The sequence below is a fragment of the Phyllobates terribilis genome, unplaced genomic scaffold (genome assembly GCF_046119375.1).
Source record: "Phyllobates terribilis strain yellow unplaced genomic scaffold, ASM4611937v1 Scaffold_3__8_contigs__length_932513732, whole genome shotgun sequence".
In the NCBI taxonomy this organism is placed as follows: Eukaryota; Metazoa; Chordata; class Amphibia; order Anura; family Dendrobatidae; genus Phyllobates; species Phyllobates terribilis.
This window is the reverse complement of record NW_027362763.1, coordinates 8,794,955-8,814,922: the sequence shown is the minus strand read 5'-3', so window position 1 is coordinate 8,814,922 and position 19,968 is coordinate 8,794,955. Positions and strand designations below refer to the sequence as shown.

Sequence of the window (19,968 nt, the reverse complement as noted above, 5' to 3'; positions counted from 1 at the left end):
CATTATGTGATGCTGTGGCCCTTGATCGGTGTTGGGGGGGGCCCCGGTTGTGTCTGTGGTACATGACGCTTCTGGCGATGTTCTCATTTCAGCTACACACTAGAGTGCAACTATAACACCGGCCGCTGCGTGAACACCATCCCCGGGGCATGCCACGACGGCGGCAGAGCCACCCCTCCCCCACCGCCTGCCTTCCCACCCAAGTTCACCACGGACATATTCGAGCAGGTAATCCTCATCATCAGTGATATGGGACTCTGTGCCCATGTGACTGGGTCAGCGGTGGCACAGCGATCACTGGGTGCGGTCTACGGGCACCACCTCCGTCAGTGCATGTGAGCAATGTTGTGCGGTGTCCTCACCTTGGTGATCCGGCCCCGGCTTGTTGGTGAGCATCCATCAGATGAATAATCGCCCTCTTTCTGCCAGGTTGGCAGAGCAGTTGCCGTTGCTGTCCTGGATATAGAAGATTGTAACCCGTGGCCTCGACTCGTCATGTCCGAGTACAGCGGCCTCTCCAACCTGCGAGCATGGATGCTGAAACACGTCCGAAACTCCAAAGCCGTCACTATGGGAGGGTCCAGGAAGAAGGGCATCAAGACCCCTCCGAAGCCCGGCAGGTAGGACCACCAGCGTCAAACCCCAGGCAACATGTGAGCATTAAGGGGGTGTTCTCTCTGGTGTCCCCAGACTCGGGGCTCCGGGTCTGCCATCATTTTGTGTCTGTTTCTGGTTCTTCTCGTCAGATTCTCCATTTTTCTTTTCCTGTTTTTTTTTTTATCTCCAGTTTCGCATCGTCTTCGTTTGTGGAGAATAATCTGAGTCGAGCAAGGACTTTCAGCAACGGCACCAGCAGCAGCAGCAGCCAACAGAACTCGCCTCAGACCAGACCCTCCCCCAGCTTCACCTTCATGTGCGGCCAGAGCCCCCCAAAGGGAGGTGGTCAGAAGTTCCTGGGTCCAGTGCGAGGTAAGCTGAGCTCTGCACATTGCTGGCATCCCGTCCTCGCCCGCTTAGGGTACCTCTGGCGTTGTTGGGCCGAGCAGAGGTGAAGACCCCCCCCCCCGTGCTGTCAGCTGCTTCCATATAGTGGTGATTTGACCCGGTCTTCAGTTGGGTACAGCAGTGTGACCTGCGCGCTGGGGTTGATGGTCTGGACATGTCTCCTCAGAGCACAGCAAACTGTACGATGTCTCAGAGATCTCTCCCAAAAGCTGCACCATGAGCCTTTCCCTACATGAAGATTCTCGGTTTGGCCATCCTCCGTTTTACATTTCTGGCAGCGCAGCGGTCCCCTAGAAGGGTACATGTTTTACGGGAATGTCTGCTGTGTTAGGAGTCCCTGTGGCCTGGTCATTACATGGCGCCGACCCCAGACGTATCAGCCCCGCAGTCACTCATCTGTAGCAGAGGGGAGCGTCCTACATTGTCTCCTCAGAATCAGGAATCTAACGTGGTGGAGTCTCTCACGTCCATGTTTTCTTCTTTTTTTTTTTCATGACCTTTTTGCTGCTGATCTTTTTCCATTTGCTGTTATTTGTTCTTTCCTGACATACTTGAATGCAGTTTTTGTTGTGGTGCTTTTCTTTTGTATGGTGAAGTGTCCTTATTTACCTCCTCTGGGATCCGCACTTGCTTGTGTGTATGTGCCCTGCGGCGTTGTTGTGAGAGTGACCCGTCTGTGTCGTCCTATGTGTATCTCATGTCCGAACTAACTCAGTAGATGACTAACACTCGACCAGAAGGGCACAGACTGCCCAGTAACTGTGACCCGCGAGTGACTGCTATAAGTGTAATGTAATAACTGTCGTCTGTCTGTATAACCGTCAATAATAAATGCGCTTGGGCTGATGATACATGCTGCCTCTGTGTCGTTTTCAAGTACCTTACATCTCATTCTTTCATATCTGTGCAAAAAAATAACAAATATATTTTACCATTAGAGCGGCGTTCGAATGAGAAGAGACCAGAAAGATTAAGAGGGCTGTGGAGTAATATGTGATGAGAATAGAAGTCCCTTTTTTATTTAGTACTCTTCTGTGTTCCTGCATAGGAATGTGGGCTGTTGTCCGTACCCATTGTGGTACCTCACAGCTGACATTAAGAGATATACGTTCCAAAGGAAAGTGCGACTAAAACATTATTGAGCTCCTTACAGGTGGCCCCCTGGAATACCAAAATATAAGACAACATTTGTGACTGCAGTTTTAAATATGTATTTAATAGTTAAATGTGGAAATGTTTTCATACACCCCTTCAGGGAGTTAATTGAGGAGAGTCCTTTGTTCAGGAACCTCTTCTTTTAGCCAGCGTGGAGAGTCTTCCTTTCCTCTGGAGGGCCAGTCATGTCATTATTATGCAGGCAACCCAGTTTATTTGGATGTCCCTTGACTGGACATCTTGGCACTAAGCAAGCTTTTCAGAGTCCATAATAAAAAACGTTGCTTCTGTAAAGTGTGTGCATCTTGTATATAGCTGGCGATGCGGTTGGTTCCTGCACTGTACCTGCCTGTGTTCGCTCCCTGCTCTGCAACTTTCCCTCATTTTAATGTTTTACATGCAAGGAAGGAAAGAAGGGTTTTTTTTTTTAAGCAGACTAGAGTGGGGAGAGGGAGGAAAGTATCCAAGTGTTCAGGGGAGTGCAGATCACACTGCTGTACTGTAGATATGGAGACGAGACCTTGCATGGCAGTCTGCAGGGGCGTGGATCTCTCTCTGGCTTTGAATCTATGTAGTGCGGCAGTAAAATGGCCGAGCCATCGGCTACAACAGTGGTCAAAAATGGGGGGGGAAACCTCATTTTATGACGCTCACAAGTAGATGTGTAAGGAAAGACCCAGGCGAAATAAAAGGTGGACGAAAAATGCTGCGAGACTCCCGCCATGAATACAGGAAAGTGGGGAATATGGGGGGACAGCGGTGTGATGTACAGGGGAACTTCTCCGACTACGTAGCACCAGAGCTCACACTTTTCAATGATCCGAACAAGGTGTTTGTTTTGTATTTTACTTGCATTGTATGGATTAATCTGCTACCATTAGCCTGCTTGTTGATGGTTTCCTATCTGCTGGTGATTGATGTTATGGGTTTTTTTTTTAATACATTTTTGGATATTTATGTAGGTGCTGTACATCTACTGGCCTGATTCACGGGGATGTCTCCCCCCAGTATAGTCAAAGGACATATTCCTCAGCTCAGCACTGCATCAGATCCACTGATTGCCAATCTGAAGGGGCAAACGTCAGTCATATGGTCTTGAGACCACCAGGCACAGCACTGACGGGAGGCTCGGAAGTCCATGTTTGACAAGAACTCTTCTCTCCAAAATGGTTTTCCATCCCTGTAACCTACTGCTTACTGTAGGAAGCTCAGCACTGGAGAACAAAATTCTGCTCCAAGGAATGTATACAGCGTCAACATGAACATTGAAGGCCAGGTGAAAATGCACTGACACAAGAAGGAGGTCTTCGACAACACCCCTGGCATCTAGGATGTTTGGGTCTGTGGGTACTTGGCCGATAACAGCCCTCTGCTGGAGATGGGTCCACCACACTCCCGGAAGGAAAGAGATTACAGAGGACTTGATTGGATATGAAGTTCCAACCCTGATATATAAAGTTATATGGAAAAGTTTGGGCACCCCTATTAATATTAAGCTTAATGTTTTCCTAAAATTGGTGTTTTTGCAGCATCTCTTTCAGTTTGATATATGTAATAACTGTTGGACACAGTAATGTTTCTGCCTTGAAATGAGGTTTATTGTACTAACAGAAAATGTGCAATAGGCATTCAAACAAAATTTGACAGGTGCATAAGTATGGGCACCTCACCAGAAAAGTGACATTAATATTTAGTAGATCCTCCTTTTGCCTCTAGTTGCTTCCTGTAGCTTTTAATGATTTCCTGGATCCTGGATGAAGGTATTTTTGACCATTCCTCTTTATAAAACAATTCCAGTTCAGTTAAGTTTGCTGGTCGCCGAGCATGGACAGCCCTCTTCACATAATCCCACAGATGTTCAATGATATTCAGGTCTGGGGACTGGGATGGCCATTCCAGAACATTGTAATTGTTCCTCTGCATGAATGCCTGAGTAGATTTGGAGAGGTGTTTTGGATCATTGTCTTGCTGAAAGATCCATCCCTGCGTAACTTCAACTTTATCACTGATTCTTGAACATTATTGTCAAGAATCTGCTGATACTGAGTGGAATCCATGCGTCCCTCAACTTTAACAAGATTCCCGGTGCCGGCATTGGCCACACAGCCCCAAAGCATGATGGAACCTCCACCAAATTTTACTGTGGGTAGCAAGTGTTTTTCTTGGAATGCTGTGTTTTTTTGCCGCCATGCATAACGCCTTTTTGTATGACCAAACAACTCAATCTTGGTTTCATCAGTCCACAGGACCTTCTTCCAAAAAGAAATTGGCTTCTCCAAATGTGCTTTTGCATACCTCAGCCGACTCTGTTTGTGGCGTGCTTGCAGAAACAGCTTCTTTCGCATCACTCTCCCATACAGCTTCTCCTTGTGCAAAGTGCGTTGTATAGTTGACCGATGCACAGTGACACCATCTGCAGCAGGTTGATGCTGCAGCTCTCTGGAGGTGGTCTGAGGATTGTCCTTGACTGATCTCACCATTCTTCTTCTCTGCCTTTCTGATGTTTTTCTTGGCCTGCCACTTCTGGCCTTAACAAGAACTGTCCCTGTGTTCTTCCATTTCCTTACTATGTTCCTCACAGTGGAAACTGACAGGTTAAATCTCTGAGACAGCTTTTTGTATCCTTCCCCTGAACAACTATGTTGAATAATCTTTGTTTTCAGATCATTTGACAGATGTTTTGAGGAGCCCATGATGCCACTCTTCAGAGGAGATTCAAACAGGAGAACAACTTGCAAGTGGCCACTTTAAGTAGCTTTTCTCATGATTGCATACATCTGGCTATGAAGTTCAAAGCTCAATGAGGTTACAAAACCAAAAAAAGTGCTTTAGTAAGTCAGTAAAAAGTAGGTAGGGGTATTTAAAACAAGAAAATGATAAGGGTGCCCATACTTATGCACCTGTCAAATTTTGTTTGAATGCAGATTGCACATTTTCTGTTAGCACAATAAACCTCATTTCAAGGCGGAAACATTACTGTGTCCAACAGTTATTACATAGATCAAACTGAAAGAGCTGCTGCAAAAACACCAATTTTTATAAAACATTAAGCTTAAGATTAATAGGGGTGCCCAAACTTTTTCATATAACTGTATATATATATTTTTTTACTCCGAGAACCCATGCCTCTGGCTTCTCCTTGGCAAGAGGCCACCTCAGAGCACAATATTGTCAGGCAGTGACGTGCTGGTCCTCTACTAACACCAGTTGAGCCGCCTTCATGTTTCATGGCAGGGATCTTCTCTCCGGGCCGACCTCCACCACTGGTCCTTTTCATTCAGATAGTGACCAGTATTTCCATTTCGGCCTTTCACACCATGAGTGTGAAGGTCATCTTCTGTTTTGCTGATGTTCCTTGGATCTCTCCATCGTTCGGACAGTCCTCGGCAATCTTGAATCGGTTTTGAACTTGTGACTTTTGTGCATCACCCGGGCAATAGTTTTATAGGAGAAACGAAACCTAGGTGCTTTCCCGCTATCCTTTAGGACATGAAAGAACTGGCACCTTTGTAGGCTGCAGGTGCCCCGTGGCTTTCGCTGGGTATGGTGCCTGGTCATGGGCAGTCAGCAGATACCAGCACAGCTCATGGTTGCAAGTTGTGCGGTCATGGTGGATAAAGCTGAATACAGCATGGCCCCTGCACTCCATCCCTTTAACTATCCAACTACTGGATGCAAAAATGCCCAAACCCAGTTATCAGAGTTGGCTAATAAATCCCCCCCCCAAAAAAAAACTAAACCTTAATTGAGTCTTACTGGCCCCAGATTAACAACCAGATGGAAAGTTGGTAGTGAAGGCTTTGTCGGCAAGATTAACGAGGGAGATTGCAGACCTCGCACCTGAGGATGGAGAAGGTTTTGTTCCTCAGTGTCCCGAGGGTACCTGGATGGCCCCATCCTGTCCGGATGCATTTGATAGTGTGAAGGGCCATTTTGAATATTGGGTTTGCACTTTTCCAATAATTTGGGGATTTTTTTTTCGTGATGGGAGAGCGGACGAGTTCTTATTGTATGTGGACAATGTAGTGTTATACTTCCATCAGATACGAAGAAAGAGCTTCTGATTACTCTTGATATGATGAACAGGATCGGATCACTCTCCTTTACGGTCGTACAGAGGAATATTACTCCCTTTTGGCTTAGTAGTGGAAGAAGCTCTTTCGGGTCCTCCGGGAACGTGATAACATGGCGCATGTCCTATATAACCAGCTTCATCCTCCTCAGTGATTGTCCGGTCTTAGGAGCTCCATGTCCTCAGCCTGACACATGACTAGGACAGGCCGCAGACTGAACTTATATGACAGGTGCCATTTTATCACATTTTCAGGGAACCTGACAGCTGAGCCGCACTGGAGAAAGGTCGGACAGGCGCTTCCCCCGACGGTTTCTCCTCGCCCGCTGCCCTGGAGCGACAGGTCTCTGCCCATGTGATTGTATAAAGACCTGTCACTGCCGGTGAGCAGGGTGGAGAAGCCTCGCTCGTCTAGCCTCGTTCCCCTCCGTCTCTACAAACTATTTTCTCCAAAATGACCTGCTGTTCTATCTTCACACCAGGTTCATACGTTGAGGGAACATTCCCATTATATATGATCTATTATCTAGTGCGGTTTTTAAGGGCAGAATCAGTATCTCACACAGACATTTCATGCCAAGATTATAGAGAGTTTATGGGAAATAATTATAAATTCGGTTGATCTCCTCTCTACATCAAACAAGGGCTGGATCAGTAATTGACCCATTCCTGGGTTACACCACTCCGCTGCTGGTGCACATAGTAATAGTGGTCTATGTCCGATCCTAAGTGCCCGTCCGATGCATATGGTCTCCTCCATGTGTTTTTTGGGGTGATCTGACCGTTTTTAAGTGACAGGTTGCCTCACTTGTTGCTTTCTCCCTTTTTTTTTTTTGTATTTGTTGACCCTACAAAGATTGAGATGGATTTTCCCACCAGAGATCTAATATAACGGCAAACAACCGGGTAACTTCCAGAAAAGCCCTCCTTTATGCATGCAAACAAGAGATCAGGCTCTAGTTTTTTTGTTTTAATAAAGTATTTAAAAAAAAAACAAAAAACACTCCACCATTCAGGAATCTGATCTATAGGTTGCCTCTATCGGTGGTGGTGGACCCTGCTTCTTCAGCCGTACAGACGGTCTTGTGTCCTCACGTTGACTATATTTGGTGATGTTCTCCCGGCAGACGGGGGATTATTGATGAGTGACTGCTTAGTATCCGGATCGGTCATCACTCCACCATCTCCAGCTCTCCTTCCTCCTCCTCCTCCATCATCTCCATCTCCATCCTGGATCCTTCCAGTCTCAGAAAAACATGAGAATCTCCATCTTGTTCGGACTGTTGCTTCAGGTGCGGGAGTCCGTTTGAGGCTTGTCCCCTCTCCTCTAATGTTGGCCTACAAGCTCAGTGACGTGTACTATGGCAAGCCGAGCATTACTTACCTCCGGTATCCAGCGCTGAGTCTCCTCTGCCGCTTCCGTCCTTGTTGCTTACACGAGTGGTGACATCACGTCAACGTCAGCTAAGCCGCTGACTTCTGTGATTGGCTACAGCGCTGTCACTGCTGCAACAAATCAACAAAGGCTGGAGCAGAGGGACAGCACTGGACCTGGGAAATGTATGTGCCCCCCTCCACATCCACCTCCAGGAGCTTTTTTTTTTTTTTTTTTTTTTTGTCCTCCATAAAACACCTATAGCCATTGATATAAAGTCAAAAAGGGTGAACCCAAACTGTTCCCAGCCCAGAGCATTATCCTCCTGCACCATCTGTACAGGGGGGGGCACAATGCAGTCAGGGAGTAACGTCCTCCTGGAATCACCAAACCCAGACTCCTCCATCAGACGCAGATAGAGAAGTGCGATCCGTCACTGCACAGGACACATCTCCTCCAGAGTCCAGTAGTGACGGCTTTACACCACTCCATCCAATTCACGGCATTGTGCTTGGTGATGTACGGCTGCTTGGCCATGAAGCTCCCGGCAGGGGCACAGAGTTTGTGCTGTTACCAGAAGGGGTCTGGACTCTGCAGTTATGGAGTCAACAGAACGGTGGGGACTCTTCTGCTCCTCAGTACTCGGCCCCCCGCTCTGTAACGTCACAGGGTCTCCACTTTGTGGCTGAGTTGCTGCGGTTCCTTACTCTTCTCAATAATATCACTCACCGGTAATGGGGAAAAGGTCCAGGAGAAAGACATGTCATGGAAGGAAGTGTTCCCCCGGTGGCTCCTATTACAGGACCGCGCTGGTCTCGGGGAGCTCCGCACCACCGCCCGCTCTGTCACATGGTAGTAAAGGCAGACAGCATGGCGGGGGGCTGAAGGTTATATACTGTAGACATTTCTCCATTTTAGCTATAACATGAAACAATCTTATTAGATGAGGAGACGGCCATCGCTTTCCTTCCCGCAGCTGCATTCACCGGCCATTATCTGCTGGTCCGGCCCTTAGTCATCCATCTGATCAGTGTCATTTTCACTGTTACCAGACACTAAAGCGCAGGAAAAGCGGCGGCAGCACCACCAGTCACTCCTGCGGGCCACCGTCCACAGCCCAATCAGGAGCCATCAGATCCCCGGTACCCAGAGCCCTCACGTGGCAGCGCTCATCAGCCGGGGAAGCCCGCGCTCTACGGTCTACCAGAAGCCATCCTACAGCCTCCCGGTATCACTCAGCATGGCAGGTGAGTGCCCATCTCCACCCGTAACTAGCGATTTGGTACTTCAGGACTGGGGCGCACGGTGGATGAAGTCTTCCCTCCTCCACAAGCAGACTGCACTGTTGTAGAGGGTCGGTGGTGACCTCTTCTCCCGGTTTTCCTTCCACCAGGCAGCGGATTCGGCAGCTTCACCTCAGCCAGCAAAACCAAGAGTCCAGCATCGGTGAAGAAGAGTCAACGGGAGGGAGACCCCCACAAACCAGCGATCCGTGCCGACACCCAGATCCCCCTGATACAGGTACAGAGGGTGGGCAATGGTGTACGTACGATAGGAAGAGGGGAGGAAGGCCTTCCCATCTTGTGGGAACAAACAGATTTATATCCACCATGGCTGATCCTCCGTTTGCTGCCCTCTGCCGAGCCGGACGCCTTCCGCTAATGTGCTTTTACACCCGCACACCCTCCTCGCGGAGAATCCACTACTTGGCTTATTCCAGACCTTACACCGTCTGAGGCAGAACTTACCACCACTTTTAAGAAAGTAGTTGGTTTTATCAAAGGCTCAGGCTCGGCTCTCTGCACGAGTCCAAGGCTGCCGTATGAGTACAGACAGCACCGTGCCAGGAGGGGGCTGTAAAGGAGACGGTCATTTCTGCTCACTTGTCCCTAACACATTTATTGTTTTTGTTTTTTTCAGAATTTACAAAGAAGCTGCAGCCACAACACCTCAGACTTCTCCAGGTACAATGTCCTGCCCAGCCCACGCTCTAACGATCAGGCCTCACTGGTATCGTCTGCTGCGTCTCGTCTACCTCCATAATGTCCAACCAGTCGTTGTCGTGGTTCCTATGATGTCCCCATCTGCATTATTCTTCACCACAGGTCTCTGGAAAGTTTGGGTGCTCGTCCCAGCCGGATCCCAGTGAGGAGGGGTGCTCTCCTGCACTCCCAGAGCCTCCTCCACGTTACTAACGAGCGGGACTCTCCTATTCTCAGAGTCTGGAAATACACCTCCGAGCAGGCACTGAAGCACTGCACCCTCACAGGTAAGGTCCCTGTGCACTGAGATCCTGAGCTACAGCTGTATGAAAGCCTGCAGGGGGCGCTACAGTCACAAATGCAGAATAATCAGGTGAACTGTGCCAGGACACACTGCACCGTCTCATTATGGTGTGTAGATGCCGACTATCTGAATCCACAGGTTTTCTCTCTGACGTTTGTGTTTTCATTATTCTTTGTAGATTTGGCTGCAGTGACGTCCAGTCTGACCGTGTGCTCGGTGCCACTTCTCAGATCCAAGGCAGAAAAAACCCTCTACATTTGTGACCAAAGCACAGAGCTGAAGGAGCAGGTGACTGTACAGCGTCCTGGTCTGAGACGCTGCAAGTTCAGCTGACCCAGTCACCCTCCGCCCACCGTCACCTCCCTTGCTTTCTCGCCACGCCCGTCCAGCCACCCTCCGCGTCGCTTTCTCGCCGCGCCCGTCCAGCCACCCTCCGCGTCGCTTTCTCGCCGCGCCCGTCCAGCCACCCTCCGCGTCGCTTTCCCGCCGCGCCCGTCCAGCCACCCTCCGCATCGCTTGCCCGCCGCGCCCGTCCAGCCACCCTCCGCATCGCTTGCCCGCCGCGCCTGTCCAGCCACCCTCCGCATCGCTTTCTCGCCATGCCCGTCCAGCCACCCTCCGCATCGCTTTCCCGCCGCGCCCGTCCAGCCACCCTCCGCGCCCGTCCAGCCACCCTCCGCGTCGCTTTCCCGCCGCGCCCGTCCAGCCACCCTCCGCGTCGCTTTCCCGCCGCGCCCGTCCAGCCACCCTCCGCGTCGCTTTCCCGCCGCGCCCGTCCAGCCACCCTCCGCGTCGCTTTCTCGTCACGCATGCTTACCATCACTTCCCGCTTCGCCTGCCCATCACCACCTTCAGCCTCGTTTGCCCACTCACCTCATTTTCCCATTTAATCTAAATTCTTCCTTCTTTGTTCCAGGGTTTCCCGGCGGTCTCCCCGGAGAGCGCTCACCTCTCCCCGTATCAGGCCATCCTGTCCTTCTGTGCGGAGGGCTGAGGGTCCTCCTCTATTGCTGATCTCCTCCATGGTGCTATGTATTGTGAAACTGGACCAAGAACCACAATGTTTCTACCTGTTTTCTGGTGTGTTTTCTGTTATCACCACTGACTGTGCTGTGCCGTCACGTCCTCCTCTTTTGCACTCGTGTGATCACGGTTTTGGTGCTGGCGCTGTCTGGCCTCCTTCACGTTACTCTCACACCCGTCCCCTGGTTTGTACATGGTGACGTTTTCTACACTCCTGTTCTGTGGATTTGTCCTCAGAGTTTTTAAAATTAACTTTGATATTGAGAAGTTTTTGAGATTTGTGGTTGTAAATGGGCAATGGACGATTTCTGCCCCTGCAGGGTCCCGTCCTGTCACTGGGCGATTTCTGCCCCTGCAGGGTCCCGTCCTGTCACTGGGCGATTTGTGCCCCTGCAGGGTCCCGTCCTGTCACTGGGCGATTTGTGCCCCTGCAGGGTCCCGTCCTGTCACTGGGCGATTTGTGCCCCGTCCAGGAGAAAGCTAAATAAAAACCTGTATTTATGTGATGTAAAGGCTCCGGTCGCCTCTGCTAATTTAATGAGGTGAGAAGTCATCACAGCGGTCCATGTCTCAGTGTAGTCTGGAGTGAGGACCCTCCAGCCATGATGTTCACATGGACCTTGCTCCAGGGTTGGACCAGTCATTGTACATGTAGTTTTCAGGTGGCTGCGATGACGCTGGGGGATCTGTCACTGAGACCTGGTTTAGCGGGGCACGTCGGTATGACTGGCTGGACGTTGAGTACCCGTTCTTCAGCGAGAGCATAGACGTGGTCTGACCTCTGAGGGCTTCATTGACCATGGATTATTTGTCCGTGTGGATAAAATCACCGCTTGCTGAATGCGCCTCACCCGGACGAGTGTAAAAGATGGGGCCCGGATCACACACCCGCATCCTCCAGGGCTTCTCTTCAGTCCTGATCACGAGAAAGGGGAAGAGGACTCCTGGAGACGTATGGCCTGTGAGCTCCTCCTTACCCAGGAGCAGCCTCAGCTAATGAGCAGGAAGATGCTGAGGAGTAGGACCCCTCTCTCCACTGTAGTGGTAATTACAGGACCATCTAGATGAGGCTGCTCCTGGGTAAGGAGGAGCTCACAGGCCATTCATCTCCAGGAGTAGTCTTCCCCCTTCTCACGATCAGGACTGAAGAGAAGCCTTAAATGCCTGTCTACACTCCGCTGGGTGGGATGTCCCCCCCGTCAATGTCATTCTCAGGTTAACAAGAAGTTCTGCAGGTCCCAGGATCTCTGCTGGCTGTCACTCACTGAATCTGTCCGGTCACACCGCTCTGATCACTGCAACGAGCTGGGACCGACTCCTGCTGATTGGCAGCAGCGGTCACCGAGAGCCGTAAGACCTCATTATCTGGTGGCACCAGAAGATCAGCAGCTCACAGCGACCTCCGGCGCCTCAACGCTCCCCATATAAACTGTGCTGACGGCCGACGTGTCATGGATGTAACGTCCCGAGTTTATTCATCTACAGCAAGAAGACATCAAACCTAGAAAATATCTGTACAGTACAGGAAATGTGTGTCAAGGGGGCGGGGCCTCGTCCAAAGCCAAGGGGGTGGGGCCTCCTCCAGACCATCCCACCTGAGGAGAGAAGACACATTATTAGTGAATGTACCAGCGGCCATACTGCCCCATATGAAGATCTGCCCGAGGTGTAGGAGCTAGAAGACCTACTACAAGCCCCTCCCCCTGATATACAGACCCCTCCCCCACAATAACAGCAGCGCCCTGATCCCATATACACTGATATATATAACCGAAAAATCACTGAACCAACACCCAGCGACCCCCAAATCACACCCAGCAGCAAGAGAAGGCAACAACAGCGAGCACAAGAACACAATGTCACTGCCTGCTGCCCCTCCCCCACCAGTGCCCCTCCCCCACTCACCCATCACTCCTGCTTCTTTGGATTATTGACTGCGACGTAGTGATAGAGAACAACCAGGAGGAAGAGCGACACCCCCAGCATGTTAGCGAAGATGGCGAGCTGCACGTCCGTGATCATCCTGCAGAGGGAGACAAGAGATCGAATACTACAGTCATATCCAGACCAGCTCACCCCCACCCACCACTCTGCTCTCCCGTACACCCCTCGGCTGCCCCCAGGTACACCCCTCGGCTGCCCCCAGGTACACCTCTCGGCTGCCCCCAGGTACACCTCTCGGCTGCCCCTGTACCCCCCCCCGTACACCGCTCTGCTGCCCCTGTACCCCGCCCCCCGTACACCGCTCTGCTGCCCCTGTACCCCGCCCCCCGTACACCGCTCTGCTGCCCCTGTACCTCTCCACCGTACACCGCTCTGCTGCCCCTGTACCTCTCCACCGTACACCGCTCTGCTGCCCCTGTACCCCCCGTACACCGCTCTGCTGCCCCTGTACCTCCCCCCCGTACACCGCTCTGCTGCCCCTGTACCTCCCCCCCGTACACCGCTCTGCTGCCCCTGTACCTCCCCCCCGTACACCGCTCTGCTGCCCCTGTACCTCCCCCCGTACACCGCTCTGCTGCCCCTGTACCTCCCCCCCGTACACCGCTCTGCTGCCCCTGTACCCCCCCCGTACACCGCTCTGCTCCCCCTGTACCTCCTTTCCCCCATACACCGCTTTGCTGCCCCCCCGTACACCGCTCTGCTCCCCCCCTGTACACCGCTCTGCTGCCCCTGTACCCCCCCCAGTACACCGCTCTGCTGCCCCCAGTACACCGCTCTGCTGCCCCTGTACCCCCCCAGTACACCGCTCTGCTGCCCCTGTACCTCCCCCCGTACACCGCTCTGCTGCCCCTATACCTCCCTCCGTAAACCGCTCTGCTCCCCCTGTAGCCCCCCCGTACACCGCTCTGCTGCCCCTGTACCTCCCTCCGTACACCGCTCTGTTGCCCCTGTACCTCCCTCCGAACACCGCTCTGCTGCCCCTGTACCTCCCTCCGAACACCGCTCTGCTGCCCCTGTACCCCCCCGTACACCGCTCTGCTGCCCCTGTACCTCCCTCCGAACACCGCTCTGCTGCCCCTGTACCTCCCTCCGAACACCGCTCTGCTGCCCCTGTACCTCCCCCCGTACACCGCTCTGCTGCCCCCAGTACACCGGTCTGCTGCCCCTATACCTCCCTCCGTAAACCGCTCTGCTCCCCCTGTAGCCCCCCCGTACACCGCTCTGCTGCCCCTGTACCTCCCTCCGTACACCGCTCTGCTGCCCCTGTACCTCCCTCCGAACACCGCTCTGCTGCCCCTGTACCCCCCCGTACACCGCTCTGCTGCCCCTGTACCTCCCTCCGTACACCGCTCTGCTGCCCCTGTACCTCCCTCCGTACACCGCTCTGCTGCCCCTGTACCTCCCTCCGAACACCGCTCTGCTGCCCCTGTACCTCCCTCCGTACACCGCTCTGCTGCCCCTGTACCTCCCTCCGAACACCGCTCTGCTGCCCCTGTACCTCCCTCCGTACACCGCTCTGCTGCCCCCCCGTACACCGCTCTGCTGCCCCTGTACCCCCCCCAGTACACCGCTCTGCTGCCCCTGTACCTCCCCCCGTACACCGCTCTGCTCCCCCTGTACCCCCCCCGTACACCGCTCTGCTGCCCCTGTACCTCCCTCCGAACACCGCTCTGCTGCCCCTGTACCTCCCTCCGAACACCGCTCTGCTGCCCCTGTACCTCCCCCCGTACACCGCTCTGCTCCCCCTGTACCCCCCCCGTACACCGCTCTGCTGCCCCTGTACCTCCCTCCGAACACCGCTCTGCTGCCCCTGTACCTCCCTCCGAACACCGCTCTGCTGCCCCTGTACCTCCCTCCGAACACCGCTCTGCTGCCCCTGTACCCCCCCCCGGTACACCGCTCTGCTGCCCCTGTACCTCCCCCCGGTACGCCGCTCTGCTGCCCCTGTACCTCCCCCCGGTACGCCGCTCTGCTGCCCCTGTACCTCCCCCCGGTACGCCGCTCTGCTGCCCCTGTACCTCCCTCCGGTACGCCGCTCTGCTGCCCCTGTACCTCCCTCCGGTACGCCGCTCTGCTGCCCCTGTACCTCCCTCCGGTACGCCGCTCTGCTGCCCCTGTACCTCCCTCCGGTACGCCGCTCTGCTGCCCCTGTACCTCCCTCCGGTACGCCGCTCTGCTGCCCCTGTACCTCCCTCCGGTACGCCGCTCTGCTGCCCCTGTACCTCCCTCCGGTACGCCGCTCTGCTGCCCCTGTACCTCCCTCCGGTACGCCGCTCTGCTGCCCCTGTACCTCCCTCCGGTACGCCGCTCTGCTGCCCCTGTACCTCCCTCCGGTACGCCGCTCTGCTGCCCCTGTACCTCCCTCCGTACGCCGCTCTGCTGCCCCTGTACCTCCCTCCGTACGCCGCTCTGCTGCCCCTGTACCTCCCTCCGTACGCCGCTCTGCTGCCCCTGTACCTCCCTCCGTACGCCGCTCTGCTGCCCCTGTACCTCCCTCCGTACGCCGCTCTGCTGCCCCTGTACCTCCCTCCGTACGCCGCTCTGCTGCCCCTGTACCTCCCTCCGTACGCCGCTCTGCTGCCCCTGTACCTCCCTCCGTACGCCGCTCTGCTGCCCCTGTACCTCCCTCCGTACGCCGCTCTGCTGCCCCTGTACCTCCCTCCGTACGCCGCTCTGCTGCCCCTGTACCTCCCTCCGTACGCCGCTCTGCTGCCCCTGTACCTCCCTCCGTACGCCGCTCTGCTGCCCCTGTACCTCCCTCCGTACGCCGCTCTGCTGCCCCTGTACCTCCCTCCGTACGCCGCTCTGCTGCCCCTGTACCTCCCTCCGTACGCCGCTCTGCTGCCCCTGTACCCCCCTCCGTACGCCGCTCTGCTGCCCCTGTACCCCCCTCCGTACGCCGCTCTGCTGCCCCTGTACCCCCCTCCGTACGCCGCTCTGCTGCCCCTGTACCTCCCTCCGTACGCCGCTCTGCTGCCCCTGTACCTCCCTCCGTACGCCGCTCTGCTGCCCCTGTACCTCCCTCCGTACGCCGCTCTGCTGCCCCTGTACCTCCCTCCGTACGCCGCTCTGCTGCCCCTGTACCTCCCTCCGTACGCCGCTCTGCTGCCCCTGTACCTCCCTCCGTACGCCGCTCTGCTGCCCCTGTACACCGCTCTGCTCCCCCCCGTACACCGCTCTGCTGCCCCTGTACCCCCCCGTACACCGCTCTGCTCCCCCCCGTACACCGCTCTGCTCCCCCTGTACCCCCCCCGTACACCGCTCTGCTCCCCCTGTACCCCCCCCGTACACCGCTCTGCTCCCCCTGTACCCCCCCCCGTACACCGCTCTGCTCCCCCTGTACCCCCCCCGTACACCGCTCTGCTCCCCCTGTACCCCCCCCGTACACCGCTCTGCTCCCCCTGTACCCCCTCGTACACCGCTCTGCTCCCCCTGTACCCCCCCGTACACCGCTCTGCTCCCCCTGTACCCCCCCGTACACCGCTCTGCTCCCCCTGTACCCCCCCCGTACACCGCTCTGCTCCCCCTGTACCCCCCCCGTACACCGCTCTGCTCCCTCCGTACACCGCTCTGCTCCCCCTGTACACCGCTCTGCTCCCTCCGTACACCGCTCTGCTGCCCCTGTACCCCCCCGTACACCGCTCTGCTGCCCCTGTACCCCCCCGTACACCGCTCTGCTGCCCCTGTACCCCCCCGTACACCGCTCTGCTGCCCCTGTACACCGCTCTGCTCCCCCTGTACCGCCCCCGTACACCGCTCTGCTGCCCCTGTACCCCCCCGTACACCGCTCTGCTGCCCCTGTACCCCCCCGTACACCGCTCTGCTGCCCCTGTACCCCCCCGTACACCGCTCTGCTGCCCCTGTACACCGCTCTGCTCCCCCTGTACCCCCCCGTACACCGCTCTGCTCCCCCTGTACCCCCCCGTACACCGCTCTGCTGCCCCTGTACCCCCCCGTACACCGCTCTGCTGCCCCTGTACACCGCTCTGCTCCCCCTGTACCCCCCCCGTACACCGCTCTGCTCCCCCTGTACCCCCCCGTACACCGCTCTGCTCCCCCTGTACCCCCCCGTACACCGCTCTGCTCCCCCTGTACCCCCCCCGTACACCGCTCTGCTCCCCCTGTACCCCCCCGTACACCGCTCTGCTCCCCCTGTACCCCCCCGTACACCGCTCTGCTCCCCCTGTACACCGCTCTGCTCCCCCTGTACCCCCCCCGTACACCGCTCTGCTCCCCCTGTACCCCCCCGTACACCGCTCTGCTCCCCCTGTACCCCCCCGTACACCGCTCTGCTCCCCCTGTACACCGCTCTGCTCCCCCTGTACACCGCTCTGCTGCCCCTGTACCCCCCCGTACACCGCTCTGCTGCCCCTGTACCCCCCCGTACACCGCTCTGCTGCCCCTGTACCCCCCCGTACACCGCTCTGCTGCCCCTGTACCCCCCCCGTACACCGCTCTGCTGCCCCTGTACCCCCCCCGTACACCGCTCTGCTCCCCCTGTACCCCCCCGTACACCGCTCTGCTCCCCCTGTACCCCCCCGTACACCGCTCTGCTCCCCCTGTACCCCCCCCGTACACCGCTCTGCTCCCCCTGTACCCCCCCGTACACCGCTCTGCTCCCCCTGTACCCCCCCGTACACCGCTCTGCTCCCCCTGTACACCGCTCTGCTCCCCCTGTACCCCCCCCGTACACCGCTCTGCTCCCCCTGTACCCCCCCGTACACCGCTCTGCTCCCCCTGTACCCCCCCGTACACCGCTCTGCTCCCCCTGTACACCGCTCTGCTGCCCCTGTACCCCCCCGTACACCGCTCTGCTGCCCCTGTACCCCCCCGTACACCGCTCTGCTGCCCCTGTACCCCCCCGTACACCGCTCTGCTGCCCCTGTACCCCCCCCGTACACCGCTCTGCTGCCCCTGTACCCCCCCCGTACACCGCTCTGCTCCCCCTGTACCCCCCCGTACACCGCTCTGCTCCCCCTGTACCCCCCCGTACACCGCTCTGCTCCCCCTGTACCCCCCCCGTACACCGCTCTGCTCCCCCTGTACCCCCCCGTACACCGCTCTGCTCCCCCTGTACCCCCCCGTACACCGCTCTGTACCCCCCCGTACACCGCTCTGCTCCCCCTGTACCCCCCCCCGTACACCGCTCTGCTCCCCCTGTACCCCCCCCCGTACACCGCTCTGCTCCCCCTGTACCCCCCCGTACACCGCTCTGCTCCCCCCGTACCCCGCTCTGCTCCCCCTGTACCCCCCCGTACACCGCTCTGCTCCCCCTGTACACCGCTCTGCTCCCCCTGTACCCCCCCGTACACCGCTCTGCTCCCCCTGTACCCCCCCGTACACCGCTCTGCTCCCCCTGTACCCCCCCCCGTACACCGCTCTGCTCCCCCTGTACCCCCCCGTACACCGCTCTGCTCCCCCTGTACCCCCCCGTACACCGCTCTGCTCCCCCTGTACCCCCCCGTACACCGCTCTGCTCCCCCTGTACCCCCCCGTACACCGCTCTGCTCCCCCTGTACCCCCCCGTACACCGCTCTGCTCCCCTTGTACCCCCCCCGTACACCGCTCTGCTCCCCCTGTACACCGCTCTGCTCCCCCTGTGCCCCCCGTACACCGCTCTGCTCCCCTTGTACCCCCCCGTACACCGCTCTGCTCCCCTTGTACCCCCCGTACACCGCTCTGCTCCCCACTGTACCCCCCCGTACACCGCTCTGCTCCCCACTGTACCCCCCCGTACACCGCTCTGCTGCCCCTGTACACCCCCCGTACACCGCTCTGCTGCCCCTGTACCCCCCCGTACACCGCTCTGCTGCCCCTGTACCCCCCCGTACACCGCTCTGCTCCCCCTGTACCCCCCCCGTACACCGCTCTGCTCCCCCTGTACCTCCCTCCGTACACCGCTCTGCTCCCCCTGTACCTCCCTCCGTACACCGCTCTGCTCCCCCTGTACACCGCTCTGCTGCCCCTGTACCTCCCTCCCCGTACACCGCTCTGCTCCCCCTGTACACCGCTCTGCTCTCCCCTGTACCCTCCCGTACACCGCTCTGCTGCCCCTGTACCCCCCCGTACACCGCTCTGCTGCCCCTGTACCTCCCCCCCGTACACCGCTCTGCTGCCCCTGTACCTCCCCCGTACACCGCTCTGCTGCCCCTGTACCTCCCCCCCGTACACCGCTCTGCTGCCCCTGTACCTCCCCCCCGTACACCGCTCTGCTGCCCCTGTACCTCCCCCCCGTACACCGCTCTGCTGCCCCTGTACCTCCCCCCCGTACACCGCTCTGCTGCCCCTGTACCTCCCCCCCGTACACCGCTCTGCTGCCCCTGTACCTCCCCCCCGTACACCGCTCTGCTGCCCCTGTACCTCCCCCCCGTACACCGCTCTGCTGCCCCTGTACCCCCCGTACACCGCTCTGCTGCCCCTGTACCTCCCCCGTACACCGCTCTGCTGCCCCTGTACCTCCCCCCCGTACACCGCTCTGCTGCCCCTGTACCTCCCCCCCGTACACCGCTCTGCTGCCCCTGTACCTCCCCCCCGTACACCGCTCTGCTCTCCCCTGTACCCCCCATACACCGCTCTGCTCCCTCTGTACACCGCTCTGCTGCCCCTGTACACCGCTCTGCTCTCCCCTGTACCCCCCCCGTACACCGCTCTGCTGCCCCTGTACCTCCCTCCGTACACCGCTCTGCTGCCCCTGTACACCGCTCTGCTCTCCCTGTACCTCCCTCCGTACACCGCTCTGCTCTCCCTGTATACCGCACAGACCCCGGTACCTGTCTCTGAGGAATCTGCCGCTCTCTCTCGCAGAACTGCGGACACGTCACTTACTCAACTTCCGCTTCCGGTGCGTAACCGGAAAAACAGTGAAACCTGCGCTGGCTCCGCCCATCATTGGCGCCATCTTACTGCTCTTATCTACAGGGCTTCACTAAAAGAACTGCGCATGCTCCAATGTGAATGCGAGGTGATGCTCTGCAGAATCGACTGTTAGGACAGCGCCATCTGGCGGTCACCTGCGGTCATCACATTAGATGATGTCACAACTCACCAAAATCCAGAAATTGAGGTAGGAAAAACTGAATATGGAGCTGGAAATGAAATGAGATCCTTT

General features: G+C 56.7%; 2 protein-coding genes across 6 annotated transcripts in view; one reads left to right on the top strand and one right to left on the bottom strand.

Annotated features, from left to right (window-relative positions):
- AGBL5 (AGBL carboxypeptidase 5) overlaps positions 1-11,422 on the top strand; it is a 72,023-nt gene extending 60,601 nt beyond the window's left edge. For 3 of the 5 annotated variants that reach the window (XM_073673624.1, XM_073673626.1, XM_073673629.1), the window contains 9 exons: positions 93-228; positions 430-620; positions 788-969; positions 8,660-8,854; positions 9,001-9,149; positions 9,528-9,571; positions 9,713-9,876; positions 10,072-10,181; positions 10,810-11,422. In XM_073673624.1, coding sequence (XP_073529725.1) covers positions 93-228; positions 430-620; positions 788-969; positions 8,660-8,854; positions 9,001-9,149; positions 9,528-9,571; positions 9,713-9,876; positions 10,072-10,181; positions 10,810-10,887 — 1,249 coding nt within the window. In that variant the 3' untranslated portion in view covers positions 10,888-11,422. The remainder of the gene's footprint in view (positions 1-92; positions 229-429; positions 621-787; positions 970-8,659; positions 8,855-9,000; positions 9,150-9,527; positions 9,572-9,712; positions 9,877-10,071; positions 10,182-10,809) is intronic. The other 2 variants (XM_073673628.1, XM_073673627.1) reach the window with 2 other exon arrangements.
- Positions 11,423-12,365: 943 nt separating this feature from the next.
- Positions 12,366-19,742, bottom strand: OST4 (oligosaccharyltransferase complex subunit 4, non-catalytic). The gene is made up of 3 exons (XM_073673630.1): positions 19,631-19,742; positions 12,822-12,939; positions 12,366-12,511 (listed from the first exon to the last, which is right to left on the bottom strand). Exon 2 carries the CDS (start codon positions 12,936-12,938, stop codon positions 12,825-12,827), a length of 114 nt encoding a protein of 37 aa, XP_073529731.1. The 5' UTR covers position 12,939; positions 19,631-19,742; the 3' UTR covers positions 12,366-12,511; positions 12,822-12,824.
- Positions 19,743-19,968: the final 226 nt, after the last annotated feature.

Excerpts from the sequence above, each read along its gene's own strand:
- OST4 (XM_073673630.1), bottom strand. The coding sequence starts at position 12,938 with ATGATCACGGACGTGCAGCTCGCCATCTTCGCTAACATGCTGGGGGTG.